Here is an 18,545-nt window from a genome sequence, read left to right as displayed (position 1 = left end):
CAGGTCTTACCAGAGGTAGAGGGAATGAGGGTTAGAGGTCAGGTCTTACCAGAGGTAGAGGGAATGAGGGTTAGAGGTCAGGTCTTACCAGAGGTAGAGGAATGAGGGTTAGAGGTCAGGTCTTACCAGAGGTAGAGGGAATGAGGGTTAGAGGTCAGGTCTTACCAGGGGTAGAGGTCAGGTCTTACCAGAGGTAGAGGGAATGAGGGTTAGAGGTCAGGTCTTACCAGAGGTAGAGGTCAGGGGTTAGAGGTCAGGTCTTACCAGAGGTAGAGGGAATGAGGGTTAGAGGTCAGGTCTTACCAGAGGTAGAGGGAATGAGGGTTAGAGGTCAGGTCTTACCAGAGGTAGAGGGAATGAGGGTTAGAGGTCAGGTCTTACCAGAGGTAGAGGGAATGAGGGTTAGAGGTCAGGGGTTAGAGGTCAGGTCTTACCAGAGGTAGAGGTCAGGTCTTACCAGAGGTAGAGGGAATGAGGGTTAGAGGTCAGGTCTTACCAGAGGTAGAGGGAATGAGGGTTAGAGGTCAGGTCTTACCAGAGGTAGAGGGAATGAGGGTTAGAGGTCAGGTCTTACCAGAGGTAGAGGTCAGGTCTTACCAGAGGTAGAGGGAATGAGGGTTAGAGGTCAGGTCTTACCAGAGGTAGAGGGAATGAGGGTTAGAGGTCAGGTCTTACCAGAGGTAGAGGGAATGAGGGTTAGAGGTCAGGTCTTACCAGAGGTAGAGGGAATGAGGGTTAGAGGTCAGGTCTTACCAGAGGTAGAGGTCAGGTCTTACCAGAGGTAGAGGTCAGGTCTTACCAGAGGTAGAGGGAATGAGGGTTAGAGGTCAGGTCTTACCAGGGGTAGAGGTCAGGTCTTACCAGAGGTAGAGGGAATGAGGGTTAGAGGTCAGGTCTTACCAGAGGTAGAGGTCAGGTCTTACCAGAGGTAGAGGGAATGAGGGTTAGAGGTCAGGTCTTACCAGAGGTAGAGGGAATGAGGTTAGAGGTCAGGTCTTACCAGAGGTAGAGGGAATGAGGGTTAGAGGTCAGGTCTTACCAGAGGTAGAGGGAATGAGGGTTAGAGGTCAGGTCTTACCAGAGGTAGAGGGAATGAGGGTTAGAGGTCAGGTCTTACCAGAGGTAGAGGTCAGGTCTTACCAGAGGTAGAGGGAATGAGGGTTAGAGGTCAGGTCTTACCAGAGGTAGAGGGAATGAGGGTTAGAGGTCAGGTCTTACCAGAGGTAGAGGGAATGAGGGTTAGAGGTCAGGTCTTACCATAGGTAGAGGGAATGAGGGTTAGAGGTCAGGTCTTACCAGAGGTAGAGGGAATGAGGGTTAGAGGTCAGGTCTTACCAGAGGTAGAGGAATGAGGGTTAGAGGTCAGGTCTTACCAGAGGTAGAGGGAATGAGGGTTAGAGGTCAGGTCTTACCAGAGGTAGAGGAATGAGGGTTAGAGGTCAGGTCTTACCAGAGGTAGAGGGAATGAGGGTTAGAGGTCAGGTCTTACCAGAGGTAGAGGGAATGAGGGTTAGAGGTCAGGTCTTACCAGAGGTAGAGGTCAGGTCTTACCAGAGGTAGAGGGAATGAGGGTTAGAGGTCAAGTCTTACCAGGGTAGAGGGAATGAGGGTTAGAGGTCAGGTCTTACCAGAGGTAGAGGCGGGGTTAGAGTCAGGTCTTACGAGGTAGAGGTCAGGTCTTACCAGAGGTAGAGGGAATGAGGGTTAGAGGTCAAGTCTTACCAGAGGTAGAGGGAATGAGGGTTAGAGGTCAGGTCTTACCAGAGGTAGAGGTCAGGGGTTAGAGGTCAGGTCTTACCAGAGGTAGAGGGAATGAGGGTTAGAGGTCAGGTCTTACCAGAGGTAGAGGGAATGAGGGTTAGAGGTCAGGTCTTACCAGAGGTAGAGGGAATGAGGGTTAGAGGTCAGGTCTTACCAGAGGTAGAGGGAATGAGGGTTAGAGGTCAGGTCTTACCAGAGGTAGAGGGAATGAGGGTTAGAGGTCAGGTCTTACCAGAGGTAGAGGGAATGAGGGTTAGAGGTCAGGTCTTACCAGAGGTAGAGGGAATGAGGGTTAGAGGTCAGGTCTTACCAGAGGTAGAGGGAATGAGGGTTAGAGGTCAGGTCTTACCAGAGGTAGAGGGAATGAGGGTTAGAGGTCAGGTCTTACCAGAGGTAGAGGGAATGAGGGTTAGAGGTCAGGTCTTACCAGAGGTAGAGGGAATGAGGGTTAGAGGTCAGGTCTTACCAGAGGTAGAGGAAATGAGGGTTAGAGGTCAGGTCTTACCAGAGGTAGAGGTCAGGTCTTACCAGAGGTAGAGGGAATGAGGGTTAGAGGTCAGGTCTTACCAGAGGTAGAGGGAATGAGGGTTAGAGGTCAGGTCTTACCAGAGGTAGAGGGAATGAGGGTTAGAGGTCAGGTCTTACCATAGGTAGAGGGAATGAGGGGTAGAGGTCAGGTCTTACCAGAGGTAGAGGGAATGAGGGTTAGGGGTCAGGTCTTACCAGAGGTAGAGGGAATGAGGGTTAGAGGTCAGGTCTTACCAGAGGTAGAGGGAATGAGGGTTAGAGGTCAGGTCTTACCAGAGGTAGAGGGAATGAGGGTTAGAGGTCAGGTCTTACCAGAGGTAGAGGGAATGAGGGTTAGAGGTCAGGTCTTACCAGAGGTAGAGGGAATGAGGGTTAGAGGTCAGGTCTTACCAGAGGTAGAGGGAATGAGGGTTAGAGGTCAGGTCTTACCAGAGGTAGAGGGAATGAGGGTTAGAGGTCAGGTCTTACCAGAGGTAGAGGGAATGAGGGTTAGAGGTCAGGTCTTACCAGAGGTAGAGGGAATGAGGGTTAGAGGTCAGGTCTTACCAGAGGTAGAGGGAATGAGGGTTAGAGGTCAGGTCTTACCAGAGGTAGAGGTCAGGTCTTACCAGAGGTAGAGGGAATGAGGGTTAGAGGTCAGGTCTTACCAGAGGTAGAGGGAATGAGGGTTAGAGGTCAGGTCTTACCAGAGGTAGAGGGAATGAGGGTTAGAGGTCAGGTCTTACAAGAGGTAGAGGGAATGAGGGTTAGAGGTCAGGGGTTAGAGGTCAGGTCTTACCAGAGGTAGAGGGAATGAGGGTTAGAGGTCAGGTCTTACCAGAGGTAGAGGGAATGAGGGTTAGAGGTCAGGTCTTACCAGAGGTAGAGGGAATGAGGGTTAGAGGTCAGGTCTTACCAGAGGTAGAGGGAATGAGGGTTAGAGGTCAGGTCTTACCAGAGGTAGAGGGAATGAGGGTTAGAGGTCAGGTCTTACCAGAGGTAGAGGGAATGAGGGTTAGAGGTCAGGTCTTACCAGAGGTAGAGGGAATGAGGGTTAGAGGTCAGGTCTTACCAGAGGTAGAGGGAATGAGGGTTAGAGGTCAGGTCTTACCAGAGGTAGAGGGAATGAGGGTTAGAGGTCAGGTCTTACCAGAGGTAGAGGGAATGAGGGTTAGAGGTCAGGTCTTACCAGAGGTAGAGGGAATGAGGGTTAGAGGTCAGGTCTTACCAGAGGTAGAGGGAATGAGGGTTAGAGGTCAGGTCTTACCAGAGGTAGAGGGAATGAGGGTTAGAGGTCAGGTCTTACCAGAGGTAGAGGGAATGAGGGTTAGAGGTCAGGTCTTACCAGAGGTAGAGGTCAGGTCTTACCAGAGGTAGAGGTCAGGTCTTACCAGAGGTAGAGGGAATGAGGGTTAGAGGTCAGGTCTTACCAGAGGTAGAGGGAATGAGGGTTAGAGGTCAGGGGTTAGAGGTCAGGTCTTACCAGAGGTAGAGGGAATGAGGGTTAGAGGTCAGGTCTTACCAGAGGTAGAGGGAATGAGGGTTAGAGGTCAGGTCTTACCAGAGGTAGAGGGAATGAGGGTTAGAGGTCAGGTCTTACCAGAGGTAGAGGGAATGAGGGTTAGAGGTCAGGTCTTACCAGAGGTAGAGGGAATGAGGGGTAGAGGTCAGGTCTTACCAGAGGTAGAGGGAATGAGGGTTAGAGGTCAGGTCTTACCAGAGGTAGAGGGAATGAGGGTTAGAGGTCAGGGCTCTTACCAGAGGTAGAGGGAATGAGGGTTAGAGGTCAGGGTTAAGGTCGTTTACCAGAGGTAGAGGTCAGGTCTTACCAGAGGTAGAGGGAATGAGGGTTAGAGGTCAGGTCTTACCAGAGGTAGAGGGAATGAGGGTTAGAGGTCAGGTCTTACCAGAGGTAGAGGGAATGAGGGTTAGAGGTCAGGTCTTACCAGGGGTAGAGGGAATGAGGGTTAGAGGTCAGGGGTTAGAGGTCAGGTCTTACCAGGGGTAGAGGTCAGGTCTTACCAGAGGTAGAGGGAATGAGGGTTAGAGGTCAGGTCTTACCAGAGGTAGAGGGAATGAGGGTTAGAGGTCAGGTCTTACCAGAGGTAGAGGGAATGAGGGTTAGAGGTCAGGTCTTACCAGAGGTAGAGGGAATGAGGATTAGAGGTCAGGTCTTACCAGAGGTAGAGGGAATGAGGGTTAGAGGTCAGGTCTTACCAGAGGTAGAGGTCAGGGTCTTACCAGAGGTAGAGGGAATGAGGGTTAGAGGTCAGGTCTTACCAGAGGTAGAGGGAATGAGGGTTAGAGGTCAGGTCTTACCAGAGGTAGAGGGAATGAGGGTTAGAGGTCAGGTCTTACCAGAGGTAGAGGGAATGAGGGTTAGAGGTCAGGTCTTACCAGAGGTAGAGGGAATGAGGGTTAGAGGTCAGGTCTTACCAGAGGTAGAGGGAATGAGGGTTAGAGGTCAGGTCTTACCAGAGGTAGAGGGAATGAGGGTTAGAGGTCAGGTCTTACCAGAGGTAGAGGGAATGAGGGGTAGAGGTCAGGTCTTACCAGAGGTAGAGGGAATGAGGGTTAGAGGTCAAGTCTTACCATAGGTAGAGGGAATGAGGGTTAGAGGTCAGGTCTTACCAGAGGTAGAGGTCAGGGGTTAGAGGTCAGGTCTTACCAGAGGTAGAGGGAATGAGGGTTAGAGGTCAGGTCTTACCAGAGGTAGAGGGAATGAGGGTTAGAGGTCAGGTCTTACCAGAGGTAGAGGGAATGAGGGTTAGAGGTCAGGTCTTACCAGAGGTAGAGGTCAGGGGTTAGAGGTCAGGTCTTACCATAGGCAGAGGGAATGAGGGTTAGAGGTCAAGTCTTACCAGAGGTAGAGGGAATGAGGGGTAGAGGTCAGGTCTTACCAGAGGTAGAGGGAATGAGGGTTAGAGGTCAGGTCTTACCAGAGGTAGAGGTCAGGGGTTAGAGGACAGGTCTTACCATAGGTAGAGGGAATGAGGGTTAGAGGTCAGGTCTTACCAGAGGTAGAGGGAATGAGGGTTAGAGGTCAGGTCTTACCAGAGGTAGAGGGAATGAGGGTTAGAGGTCAGGTCTTACCAGAGGTAGAGGGAATGAGGGTTAGAGGTCAGGTCTTACCAGAGGTAGAGGGAATGAGGGTTAGAGGTCAGGTCTTACCAGAGGTAGAGGGAATGAGGGTTAGAGGTCAGGTCTTACCAGAGGTAGAGGTGAGGGGTTAGAGGTCAGGTCTTACCATAGGTAGAGGGAATGAGGGTTAGAGGTCAGGTCTTACCAGAGGTAGAGGGAATGAGGGTTAGAGGTCAGGTCTTACCAGAGGTAGAGGTCAGGGTTAGAGGTCAGGTCTTACCAGAGGTAGAGGGAATGAGGGTTAGAGGTCAGGTCTTACCAGAGGTAGAGGGAATGAGGGTTAGAGGTCAGGTCTTACCAGAGGTAGAGGGAATGAGGGTTAGAGGTCAGGTCTTACCAGAGGTAGAGGTCAGGGGTTAGAGGTCAGGTCTTACCATAGGCAGAGGGAATGAGGGTTAGAGGTCAGGTCTTACCAGAGGTAGAGGGAATGAGGGTTAGAGGTCAGGTCTTACCAGAGGTAGAGGGAATGAGGGTTAGAGGTCAGGTCTTACCAGAGGTAGAGGGAATGAGGGTTAGAGGTCAGGTCTTACCAGAGGTAGAGGGAATGAGGGTTAGAGGTCAGGTCTTACCAGAGGTAGAGGGAATGAGGGTTAGAGGTCAGGTCTTACCAGAGGTAGAGGTCAGGGGTTAGAGGTCAGGTCTTACCAGGGGTAGAGTTCAGGTCTTACCAGAGGTAGAGGGAATGAGGGTTAGAGGTCAGGTCTTACCAGAGGTAGAGGGAATGAGGGTTAGAGGTCAGGTCTTACCAGAGGTAGAGGTCAGGGGTTAGAGGTCAGGTCTTACCAGAGGTAGAGGTCAGGTCTTACCAGAGGTAGAGGGAATGAGGGTTAGAGGTCAGGTCTTACCAGAGGTAGAGGGAATGAGGGTTAGAGGTCAGGTCTTACCAGAGGTAGAGGGAATGAGGGTTAGAGGTCAGGTCTTACCAGAGGTAGAGGTCAGGGGTTAGAGGTCAGGTCTTACCATAGGTAGAGGGAATGAGGGTTAGAGGTCAGGTCTTACCAGAGGTAGAGGGAATGAGGGTTAGAGGTCAGGTCTTACCAGAGGTAGAGGGAATGAGGGTTAGAGGTCAGGTCTTACCAGAGGTAGAGGGAATGAGGGTTAGAGGTCAGGTCTTACCAGAGGTAGAGGGAATGAGGGGTAGAGGTCAGGTCTTACCAGAGGTAGAGGGAATGAGGGTTAGAGGTCAGGTCTTACCAGAGGTAGAGGTCAGGGGTTAGAGGTCAGGTCTTACCAGAGGTAGAGGGAATGAGGGTTAGAGGTCAGGTCTTACCAGAGGTAGAGGTCAGGGGTTAGAGGTCAGGTCTTACCATAGGCAGAGGGAATGAGGGTTAGAGGTCAAGTCTTACCATAGGTAGAGGGAATGAGGGTTAGAGGTCAGGTCTTACCAGAGGTAGAGGTCAGGGGTTAGAGGTCAGGTCTTACCAGATGTAGAGGGAATGAGGGTTAGAGGTCAGGTCTTACCAGAGGTAGAGGGAATGAGGGTTAGAGGTCAGGTCTTACCAGAGGTAGAGGGAATGAGGGTTAGAGGTCAGGTCTTACCAGAGGTAGAGGTCAGGGGTTAGAGGTCAGGTCTTACCATAGGCAGAGGGAATGAGGGTTAGAGGTCAGGTCTTACCAGAGGTAGAGGGAATGAGGGTTAGAGGTCAGGTCTTACCAGAGGTAGAGGGAATGAGGGTTAGAGGTCAGGTCTTACCAGAGGTAGAGGTCGGCTAACCAGAGGTAGAGCATGAGGGTTAGAGGTCAGGTCTTACCAGAGGTAGAGGGAATGAGGGTTAGAGGTCAGGTCTTACCAGAGGTAGAGGTCAGGGGTTAGAGGTCAGGTCTTACCAGAGGTAGAGGGAATGAGGGTTAGAGGTCAGGTCTTACCATAGGTAGAGGGAATGAGGGTTAGAGGTCAGGTCTTACCAGAGGTAGAGGTCAGGTCTTACCAGAGGTAGAGGTCAGGTCTTACCAGAGGTAGAGGTCAGGGGTTAGAGGTCAGGTCTTACCAGAGGTAGAGGGAATGAGGGTTAGAGGTCAGGTCTTACCAGAGGTAGAGGGAATGAGGGTTAGAGGTCAGGTCTTACCAGAGGTAGAGGGAATGAGGGTTAGAGGTCAGGTCTTACCAGAGGTAGAGGGAATGAGGGTTAGAGGTCAGGTCTTACCAGAGGTAGAGGGAATGAGGGGTAGAGGTCAGGTCTTACCAGAGGTAGAGGGAATGAGGGTTAGAGGTCAGGTCTTACCAGAGGTAGAGGGAATGAGGGTTAGAGGTCAGGTCTTACCAGAGGTAGAGGGAATGAGGTTAGAGGTCAGGTCTTACCAGAGGTAGAGGGAATGAGGGTTAGAGGTCAGGTCTTACCAGAGGTAGAGGGCATGAGGGTTAGAGGTCAGGTCTTACCAGAGGTAGAGGTCAGGTCTTACCAGAGGTAGAGGGAATGAGGGTTAGAGGTCAGGTCTTACCATAGGTAGAGGGAATGAGGGTTAGAGGTCAGGTCTTACCAGAGGTAGAGGGAATGAGGGGTAGAGGTCAGGTCTTACCAGAGGTAGAGGGAATGAGGGTTAGAGGTCAGGTCTTACCAGAGGTAGAGGGAATGAGGGTTAGAGGTCAGGTCTTACCAGAGGTAGAGGGAATGAGGGTTAGAGGTCAGGTCTTACCAGAGGTAGAGGGAATGAGGGTTAGAGGTCAGGTCTTACCAGAGGTAGAGGTCAGGTCTTACCAGAGGTAGAGGTCAGGGGTTAGAGGTCAGGTCTTACCAGAGGTAGAGGTCAGGGGTTAGAGGTCAGGTCTTACCATAGGTAGAGGGAATGAGGGTTAGAGGTCAGGTCTTACCAGAGGTAGAGGGAATGAGGGTTAGAGGTCAGGTCTTACCAGAGGTAGAGGGAATGAGGGTTAGAGGTCAGGTCTTACCAGAGGTAGAGGGAATGAGGGTTAGAGGTCAGGTCTTACCAGAGGTAGAGGGAATGAGGGTTAGAGGTCAGGTCTTACCAGAGGTAGAGGGAATGAGGGTTAGAGGTCAGGTCTTACCAGAGGTAGAGGGAATGAGGGTTAGAGGTCAGGTCTTACCAGAGGTAGAGGGAATGAGGGTTAGAGGTCAGGTCTTACCAGAGGTAGAGGGAATGAGGGTTAGAGGTCAGGTCTTACCAGAGGTAGAGGGAATGAGGGTTAGAGGTCAGGTCTTACCAGAGGTAGAGGGAATGAGGGTTAGAGGTCAGGTCTTACCAGAGGTAGAGGGAATGAGGGGTAGAGGTCAGGTCTTACCAGAGGTAGAGGTCAGGTCTTACCAGAGGTAGAGGTCAGGTCTTACCAGAGGTAGAGGGAATGAGGGTTAGAGGTCAGGTCTTACCAGAGGTAGAGGGAATGAGGGTTAGAGGTCAGGTCTTACCAGAGGTAGAGGGAATGAGGGTTAGAGGTCAGGTCTTACCAGAGGTAGAGGGAATGAGGGTTAGAGGTCAGGTCTTACCAGAGGTAGAGGGAATGAGGGTTAGAGGTCAGGTCTTACCAGAGGTAGAGGGAATGAGGGTTAGAGGTCAGGTCTTACCAGAGGTAGAGGTCAGGTCTTACCAGAGGTAGAGGTCAGGTCTTACCAGAGGTAGAGGGAATGAGGGTTAGAGGTCAGGGGTTAGAGGTCAGGTCTTACCAGAGGTAGAGGGAATGAGGGTTAGAGGTCAGGTCTTACCAGAGGTAGAGGGAATGAGGGTTAGAGGTCAGGTCTTACCAGAGGTAGAGGGAATGAGGGTTAGAGGTCAGGTCTTACCAGAGGTAGAGGGAATGAGGGTTAGAGGTCAGGTCTTACCAGAGGTAGAGGGAATGAGGGTTAGAGGTCAGGTCTTACCAGAGGTAGAGGGAATGAGGGGTAGAGGTCAGGTCTTACCAGAGGTAGAGGGAATGAGGGTTAGAGGTCAGGTCTTACCAGAGGTAGAGGTCAGGGGTTAGAGGTCAGGTCTTACCAGAGGTAGAGGGAATGAGGGTTAGAGGTCAGGTCTTACCAGAGGTAGAGGTCAGGTCTTACCAGAGGTAGAGGGAATGAGGGTTAGAGGTCAGGTCTTACCAGAGGTAGAGGTCAGGTCTTACCAGAGGTAGAGGGAATGAGGGTTAGAGGTCAGGTCTTACCAGAGGTAGAGGGAATGAGGGTTAGAGGTCAGGTCTTACCAGAGGTAGAGGGAATGAGGGTTAGAGGTCAGGTCTTACCAGAGGTAGAGGTCAGGTCTTACCAGAGGTAGAGGTCAGGTCTTACCAGAGGTAGAGGGAATGAGGGTTAGAGGTCAGGGGTTAGAGGTCAGGTCTTACCAGAGGTAGAGGGAATGAGGGTTAGAGGTCAGGTCTTACCAGAGGTAGAGGGAATGAGGGTTAGAGGTCAGGTCTTACCAGAGGTAGAGGGAATGAGGGTTAGAGGTCAGGTCTTACCAGAGGTAGAGGGAATGAGGGTTAGAGGTCAGGTCTTACCAGAGGTAGAGGGAATGAGGGTTAGAGGTCAGGTCTTACCAGAGGTAGAGGGAATGAGGGGTAGAGGTCAGGTCTTACCAGAGGTAGAGGGAATGAGGGTTAGAGGTCAGGTCTTACCAGAGGTAGAGGTCAGGGGTTAGAGGTCAGGTCTTACCAGAGGTAGAGGGAATGAGGGTTAGAGGTCAGGTCTTACCAGAGGTAGAGGTCAGGTCTTACCAGAGGTAGAGGGAATGAGGGTTAGAGGTCAGGTCTTACCAGAGGTAGAGGTCAGGTCTTACCAGAGGTAGAGGGAATGAGGGTTAGAGGTCAGGTCTTACCAGAGGTAGAGGGCATGAGGGTTAGAGGTCAGGTCTTACCAGAGGTAGAGGTCAGGTCTTACCAAGGGAATGAGGGTTAGAGGTCAGGTCTTACCATAGGTAGAGGGAATGAGGGTTAGAGGTCAGGTCTTACCAGAGGTAGAGGGAATGAGGGTTAGAGGTCAGGTCTTACCAGAGGTAGAGGGAATGAGGGTTAGAGGTCAGGTCTTACCAGAGGTAGAGGGAATGAGGGTTAGAGGTCAGGTCTTACCAGAGGTAGAGGGAATGAGGGTTAGAGGTCAGGTCTTACCAGAGGTAGAGGGAATGAGGGTTAGAGGTCAGATCTTACCAGAGGTAGAGGTCAGGTCTTACCAGAGGTAGAGGTCAGGGGTTAGAGGTCAGGTCTTACCAGAGGTAGAGGTCAGGGTTAGAGGTCAGGTCTTACCATAGGTAGAGGGAATGAGGGTTAGAGGTCAGGTCTTACCAGAGGTAGAGGGAATGAGGGTTAGAGGTCAGGTCTTACCAGAGGTAGAGGGAATGAGGGTTAGAGGTCAGGTCTTACCAGAGGTAGAGGGAATGAGGGTTAGAGGTCAGGTCTTACCAGAGGTAGAGGGAATGAGGGTTAGAGGTCAGGTCTTACCAGAGGTAGAGGGAATGAGGGTTAGAGGTCAGGTCTTACCAGAGGTAGAGGGAATGAGGGTTAGAGGTCAGGTCTTACCAGAGGTAGAGGGAATGAGGGTTAGAGGTCAGGTCTTACCAGAGGTAGAGGGAATGAGGGTTAGAGGTCAGGTCTTACCAGAGGTAGAGGGAATGAGGGTTAGAGGTCAGGTCTTACCAGAGGTAGAGGGAATGAGGGTTAGAGGTCAGGTCTTACCAGAGGTAGAGGGAATGAGGGGTAGAGGTCAGGTCTTACCAGAGGTAGAGGTCAGGTCTTACCAGAGGTAGAGGTCAGGTCTTACCAGAGGTAGAGGGAATGAGGGTTAGAGGTCAGGTCTTACCAGAGGTAGAGGGAATGAGGGTTAGAGGTCAGGTCTTACCAGAGGTAGAGGGAATGAGGGTTAGAGGTCAGGTCTTACCAGAGGTAGAGGGAATGAGGGTTAGAGGTCAGGTCTTACCAGAGGTAGAGGGAATGAGGGTTAGAGGTCAGGTCTTACCAGAGGTAGAGGGAATGAGGGTTAGAGGTCAGGTCTTACCAGAGGTAGAGGTCAGGTCTTACCAGAGGTAGAGGTCAGGTCTTACCAGAGGTAGAGGGAATGAGGGTTAGAGGTCAGGGGTTAGAGGTCAGTTCTTACCAGAGGTAGAGGGAATGAGGGTTAGAGGTCAGGTCTTACCAGAGGTAGAGGGAATGAGGGTTAGAGGTCAGGTCTTACCAGAGGTAGAGGGAATGAGGGTTAGAGGTCAGGTCTTACCAGAGGTAGAGGGAATGAGGGTTAGAGGTCAGGTCTTACCAGAGGTAGAGGGAATGAGGGTTAGAGGTCAGGTCTTACCAGAGGTAGAGGGAATGAGGGTTAGAGGTCAGGTCTTACCAGAGGTAGAGGTCAGGGGTTAGAGGTCAGGTCTTACCAGAGGTAGAGGGAATGAGGGTTAGAGGTCAGGTCTTACCAGAGGTAGAGGTCAGGTCTTACCAGAGGTAGAGGGAATGAGGGTTAGAGGTCAGGTCTTACCAGAGGTAGAGGTCAGGTCTTACCAGAGGTAGAGGGAATGAGGGTTAGAGGTCAGGTCTTACCAGAGGTAGAGGGCGTGGGGGTTGATGCGAGCGCAGCGTGAGAAGAGACGGTTGAAGAGGGAGGTCTGCCAGCGGATGTGGAACGGAGAGAGAGACAGACCCTTTGACCCTAGCCACACCTCATACCCATGACCATATGAGTCAGACAACTAAGGGAGAGGAGAGAGGACGCGTTACAACATCATCTGCCATAATCCTAGCCCATTCAAATGTATGTTTTAGAACGATATTCCAAATGCCTGTATCGCAAGAATGGAGTTTTTATTCTTATGAGCGTTTATGTTCTCTTGTTCTCATGTTGTCTTTGGTCTGTCTCCTTCACTCCTTCTACTGTGACTCTGCACTTTTTTTCGTTGTTGGTCATTTTAGCAGACGCTCTTATCCAGAGCGACTTACAGTTAGTGAGTGCATACATTTTTCATACTGGCCCCCCGTGGGAATCAAACCCACAACCCTGGCGTTGCAAGCGCCATGCTCTACCAACTGGGCTACAGGAGGGCCACTTTCTCATTTACACACACACCAAGCCCCTCCCCAAAACACCAAGCCCCTCCCCCACACACCAAGCCCCTCCCCCACACACCAAGCCCCTCCCCCACACAACAAGCCCCTCCCCCACATACCCCAAGCCCCTCCCCCATACACCAAGCCCCTCCACCTCACACAAAGCCCCTCCACCTCACACAAAGCCCCTCCCCCTGCCAGTCAACAACAAAGATGAGAGCACATCTTCCTCTCTGACAAGCGGTTTCAACTCGTTATTTGCATTTGAGGTTTGGTCCAACAGAACCGGTCATATGGACACCGAAACACAGAGACATTATTTTACTGTAATAGAGGAGAAGTTAACCTTTCTAACGATACCCTTTTTATGTCTCAACTCCTCAAATTGCGTCCAGAGCAGACACTACTAAAACCAGAGTATCAATGAACATTGATTCTGGAAAATTAATGCTCAGTTTGTCGCGCGCGGCATTGTGGTACCACGTACCGTTAGCAGCATTTTAGCCAAAGACTGTCATACTAGCTGTCTAGTCTGTTTATAAATGTGCAATAAGCATAAAACAATTATATAAGGAATTGGCAACTCGTTCTCATTCTGAGAAATAAGGTAGGCCACTTGATTTCAACATCTGAACAAAGTGGACAGGCTAACATGCTGTTCAAACAGTTGGAGACAGACAGAATGGTGTGTTCATAACAATTTAACTGTTCTAACTTGTTAGCAAGCAAATACATCCATGTTGGCCAGACTTTAAATATAACATGTGGGCTTGTGCTTGAGAGATTTGTTTATGAGACCTGTGTTAATTTTCTATAATGACTGCTACAAGATGTTGGTCATTATTAGTGAATGTGCGTTGTGGATAGTTCTGATTCAATTTGTTACAAAAAGGGAATTTTCATTGACAGACATGAAAGCCAGATGAGTGATTATTGCAAAAAAAGGTTAGGGTTAGGGTTAGGTAAAACTATTAATTAGGGTTAGGGTTAGGGTTAGGTAAAACTATTAATTAGGGTTAGGTTTAGGGTTAGGTAAAACTATTAATTAAATTACTAGTGGTTCGTATGGTGGTGGAAGGTTTATACTGTATTTAGCCTAGGTATAACTTCACAAGCCCTGTATTTCACCTTAAAGGCCTCCTGTAGCTCAGTTGGTAGAGCATGGCGCTTGCAACGCCACAGTTGTGGGTTCGATTCCCACGGGGGGCCAGTATGAAAAATGTATGCACTCACTAACTGTAAGTCGCTCTGGATAAGAGCGTCTGCTAAATGACGTAAATGTAATTGTACAACAAAGCTTATTTAGAGAAAATACAGTACCGGTCAAAAGTTTTAGAACACCTACTCATTCAAGGGTTTTTCTTTATTTTTCACTATTTTCTACATTGTAGAATAATAGTGAAGACATCAAAACTATGAAATAACACATATGGAATCATGTAGTAAGCAAAAAGGTGTTAAACAAATCAGAATATATTTTATATCTGAGATTCTTCAAATAGCCACCCTTTGCCTTGATGACAGCTTTGCACACTCTTGGCATTCTCTCAACCAGCTTCATAAGGTAGTCACCTGGAATGCATTTCAATTAACAGGTGTGCCTTCTTAAAAGTTAATTTGTGGAATTTATTTCCTTCTTAAATGCGTTTGAGCCAATCAGTTGTGTTGTGACAAGGTAGTGGGGTATACAGAAGATAGCCCTTTTTGGTAAAAGACCAAGTCCATATTATGGCAAGAACAGCTCAAATAAGCAAAGATAAATGACAGTCCATCATTACTTTAAGACAGGAAGGTCAGTCAAGAACTTTGAAAGTTTCTTCAAGTGCAGTCGCAAAAACCATCAAGCGATATGATGAAACTGGCTCTCATGAGGACCGCCACAGGAATGGAAGACCCAGAGTTACCTCTGCTGCAGAGGATAAGTTCATTAGAGTTACCAGCCTCAGAAATTGCAGCCCAAATAAATGTGCTGTTTTACTGTCTGTTACTTGAAATAAAGTTCAAGTAACAGACACATCTCAACATCAACTGTTCAGAGGAGACTGCATGAATCAGGCCTTCATGGTCGATTGCTGCAAAGAAACCACTACTAAAGAACACCAATAAGAAGAGACTTGTTTGGGCCAAGAAACACGAGCAATGGACATTAGACCGGTGGAAATATGTCCTTTGGTCTGGTGTCCAAATTTGAGATTTATGGTTCCAACCGCCGTCTCTTTGTGAGACGCGGTGTGGGTGAACGGATCTCCGCATGTGTAGTTCCCACCGTAAAGCATGGAGGAGGAGGTGTTATGGTTTGGGGGAGCTTTGCTGGTGACAGGGTCTGTGATTTATTTAGAATTAAAGGCACACTTAACCAGCATGGCTACCACAGCATTCTGCAGCGATACGCCATCCCATCTGGTTTGCACATTTGTTTTTCAACAGGACAATGACCGAACACACCTCCACACTACGCTGTGAAGGACTGAAATCCTGCAGCGCCCGCAAGGTCCCCCTGCTCAAGAAAGCACATATACAGGCCCGTCTGAAGTTTGCCAATGAACATCTGAATGATTCAGAGGAGAACTGGGTGAAAGTTTTGTGGTCAGATGAGACCAAAATTGAGTTCTTTGGCATCAACTCAACTCGCCGTGTTTGGAGAAGGAGGAATGCTGCCTATGACCCCAAGAACACCATCCCCACCGTCAAACATGGAGGTGGAAACATTATGCTATGGGGGTGTTTTTCTGCTAAGGGGACAGGACAACTTCACCGCATCAAAGGGACGATGGACGGGGCCATGTACCGTCAAATCTTGGGTGAGAACCTCCTTCCCTCAGCCAAGGCATTGAAAATGGGTCGTGGATAGGTATTCCAGCATGACAATGACCCAAAACACACGGCCAAGGCAACAAAGGAGTGGCTCAAGAAGGAGCACATTAAGGTCCTGGAGTGGCCTAGCCAGTCTCCAGACCTTAATCCCATAGAAAATCTGTGGAGGGAGCTGAAGGTTTGAGTTGCCAAATGTCAGGCTCAAAACTTTAATGACTTGGAGTAGATCTGCAAAGAGGAGTGGGACAAAATCCCTCCTGAGATGTGTGCAAACCTGGTGGCCAACTACAAGAAACGTCTGACCTCTGTGATTGCCAACAAGGGTTTTGCCACCAAGTACTAAGTCATGTTTTGCAGAGGGGTCAAATACTTATTTCCCTCATTAAAATGCAAATCAATTCATAACATTTTTGACATGTGTTTTTCTGGATTTTTGTAGTTGTTATTCTGTCTCTCACTGTTAAATAAACCTACCATTAAAATGATAGACTCATCATGTCTTTGTCAGTGGGCAAACGTCCAAAATCAGCAGGGGATCAAATACTTTTTTCCCCTCACTGTATACATTTTACATCTACATTTTTAGTCATTTAGCAGACGCTCTTATCCAGAGCGACTTACAGGAGCAATTAGGGTTAAGTGCCTTGCTCAAGGGCACATGGACAGATTTTTCACCTAGTCGGCTCGGGGATTAGAACCAGCAACATTTCGGTTACTGGCACAACGCTCTTAACCACTAAGCTACCTGCCAGTAAATATACGTTTTAAATCGAGATATATATTGTGAAAAAAATGCCCCTATACACTGATACTCCTAGCCCCTATACACTGATAGTCCTAGTCCCTATACACTGATAGTCCTAGCCCCTATACACTGATAGTCCTAGCCCCTATACACTGATAGTCCTGGCCCCTATACACTGATAGTCCTAGCCCCTATACACTGATAGTCCTAGCCCCTATACACTGATAGTCCTAGCCCCTATACACTGATAGTCCTAGCCCCTATACACTGATAGTCCTAGCCCCTATACACTGATAGTCCTAGCCCCTATACACTGATAGTCCTTGCCCCTATACACTGATAGTCCTAGCCCCTACACACTGATAGTCCTAGCCCCTATACACTGATAGTCCTAGCCCCTACACACTGATAGTCCTAGCCCCTCTACACTGATAGTCCTAGCCCCTATACACTGATAGTCCTAGCCCCTATACACTGATAGTCCTAGCCCCTCTACACTGATAGTCCTAGCCCCTATACACTGATAGTCCTAGCCCCTATACACTGATAGTCCTAGCCCCTATACACTGATAGTCCTAGCCCCTATACACTGATAGTCCTAGCCCCTATACACTGATAGTCCTAGCCCCTATACACTGATAGTCCTAGCCCCTATACACTGATAGTCCTAGCCCCTATACACTGATAGTCCTAGCCCCTATACACTGATAGTCCTAGCCCCTATACACTGATAGTCCTAGCCCCTATACACTGATAGTCCTAGCCCCTATACACTGATAGTCCTAGCCCCTATACACTGATAGTCCTAGCCCCTATACACTGATAGTCCTAGCCCCTATACACTGATAGTCCTAGCCCCTATACACTGATAGTCCTTGCCCCTATACACTGATAGTCCTAGCCCCTACACACTGATAGTCCTAGCCCCTACACACTGATAGTCCTAGCCCCTACACACTGATAGTCCTAGCCCCTCTACACTGATAGTCCTAGCCCCTATACACTGATAGTCCTAGCCCCTATACACTGATAGTCCTAGCCCCTATACACTGATAGTCCTAGCCCCTCTACACTGATAGTCCTAGCCCCTCTACACTGATAGTCCTAGCCCCTATACACTGATAGTCCTAGCCCCTATACACTGATAGTCCTAGCCCCTATACACTGATAGTCCTAGCCCCTATACACTGATAGTCCTAGCCCCTATACACTGATAGTCCTAGCCCCTATACACTGATAGTCCTAGCCCCTATACACTGATAGTCCTAGCCCCTATACACTGATAGTCCTAGCCCCTATACACTGATAGTCCTAGCCCCTATACACTGATAGTCCTAGCCCCTATACACTGATAGTCCTAGCCCCTATACACTGATAGTCCTAGCCCCTATACACTGATAGTCCTAGCCCCTATACACTGATAGTCCTAGCCCCTATACACTGATAGTCCTAGCCCCTATACACTGATAGTCCTAGCCCCTATACACTGATAGTCCTAGCCCCTATACACTGATAGTCCTGGCCCCCACAGCTGACATCCAAAATAACTTGTTACACTTTGAATGCTTAGCAGGACAGGAAAATGGTCCAATTCACACACTTATCAAGATAACATCCATGATCATCCCAATGCTTAGTTTGTAAATGATGTCTGAGTGTTGCAGTGTGCCCCTGACTATCCATACATTTAAATAACACGAAAATTGTGCCGCCTGGTTTGCTTAATAAGGAATTTGAAATGATTTATACTTTTACTTTTGATAGTGAAGTATATTTTAGCAATTACATCTACTTTTGATTCTTACGTATATTTAAAACCAAAGACTTTTAGACTTTTACTCCAGTAGTATTTTACTGGGTGACTTTCACTTTTACTTGAGTCATTTTCTATTAAGGTATTGTGATGTCACGAGAGGCTGTGTCCTGGAGGGACGTTACATCCCCCTGAGGTGGCTGCAAACCCAGACAGCTATGGCTCCATCTGCTGGTATGGTCGGGAACTCCACCCCTCTATGGCCAATCTTCCCACGCAGCTGAAACAAATCAGGAGCTGATGAGCTGAAGGTTTGTGGAAGGGAAGAGACACACTGAGGGAGTGTGTGGGGGGTGAAGAGACACAGTCTCCAACCTGGGCTCTCTGGAGGACAAGAGTGCTGCACGTCCACTTCCATGAGGAATATAAGGATTTGGAGATACTTACCTTTGGGAAATACTCACCTTTGGATATATGCACCTGTGGAAATACGTGAGAGACATTTGGAAGGACTTTTTGCTGGGTTGGCCGCTAGCTGCAACGTGGACTACAGTAAGGCTGGGGAAAAGTTATCTGAGCGAGTGAGAATTATGATTTTGGATGTGGAAGAGACATCCCTGAACTGTTAACCCTTAAAGAGCCACAAGAGAACAGAATTTTGTTATATTTTCGTTAATTTCCCAAGACCTATAATAAAATCCTTGTTTTGTTTGAACCTTGTCTCCTTGCACTACTTGAGCAATCCCGCTGAAAGCTGTGTAGCCTCTCGTGACGTCACAGATGGTGGAGAATACGGGCACGCTCAAGCGTTAATATTGCATGTCAGAGGAGGATACCGAAGGTTTGATCACCCAGTTTTCCAAGTTGGCCGTAGG

The 18,545-nt window shown here is 49.0% G+C and overlaps 1 protein-coding gene across 2 annotated transcripts in view; it reads right to left on the bottom strand.

The window, feature by feature from the left end:
- mbtps2 (membrane-bound transcription factor peptidase, site 2) overlaps positions 1-18,545 on the bottom strand; it is a 79,721-nt gene that overhangs the window by 53,922 nt on the left and 7,254 nt on the right. The window contains exon 2 of one of the 2 annotated variants that reach the window (XM_045221434.1): positions 11,855-12,003. In XM_045221434.1, coding sequence (XP_045077369.1) covers positions 11,855-12,003 — 149 coding nt within the window. Of the gene's footprint in view, positions 1-11,854; positions 12,004-18,545 lie in introns of those variants that run through there. The other variant, XM_045221435.1, reaches the window with a different exon arrangement.

The sequence above is a fragment of the Coregonus clupeaformis genome, chromosome 7 (genome assembly GCF_020615455.1).
Source record: "Coregonus clupeaformis isolate EN_2021a chromosome 7, ASM2061545v1, whole genome shotgun sequence".
Classification (NCBI taxonomy): Eukaryota; Metazoa; Chordata; class Actinopteri; order Salmoniformes; family Salmonidae; genus Coregonus; species Coregonus clupeaformis.
This window is presented reverse-complemented; position numbering and strand designations above follow the sequence as displayed.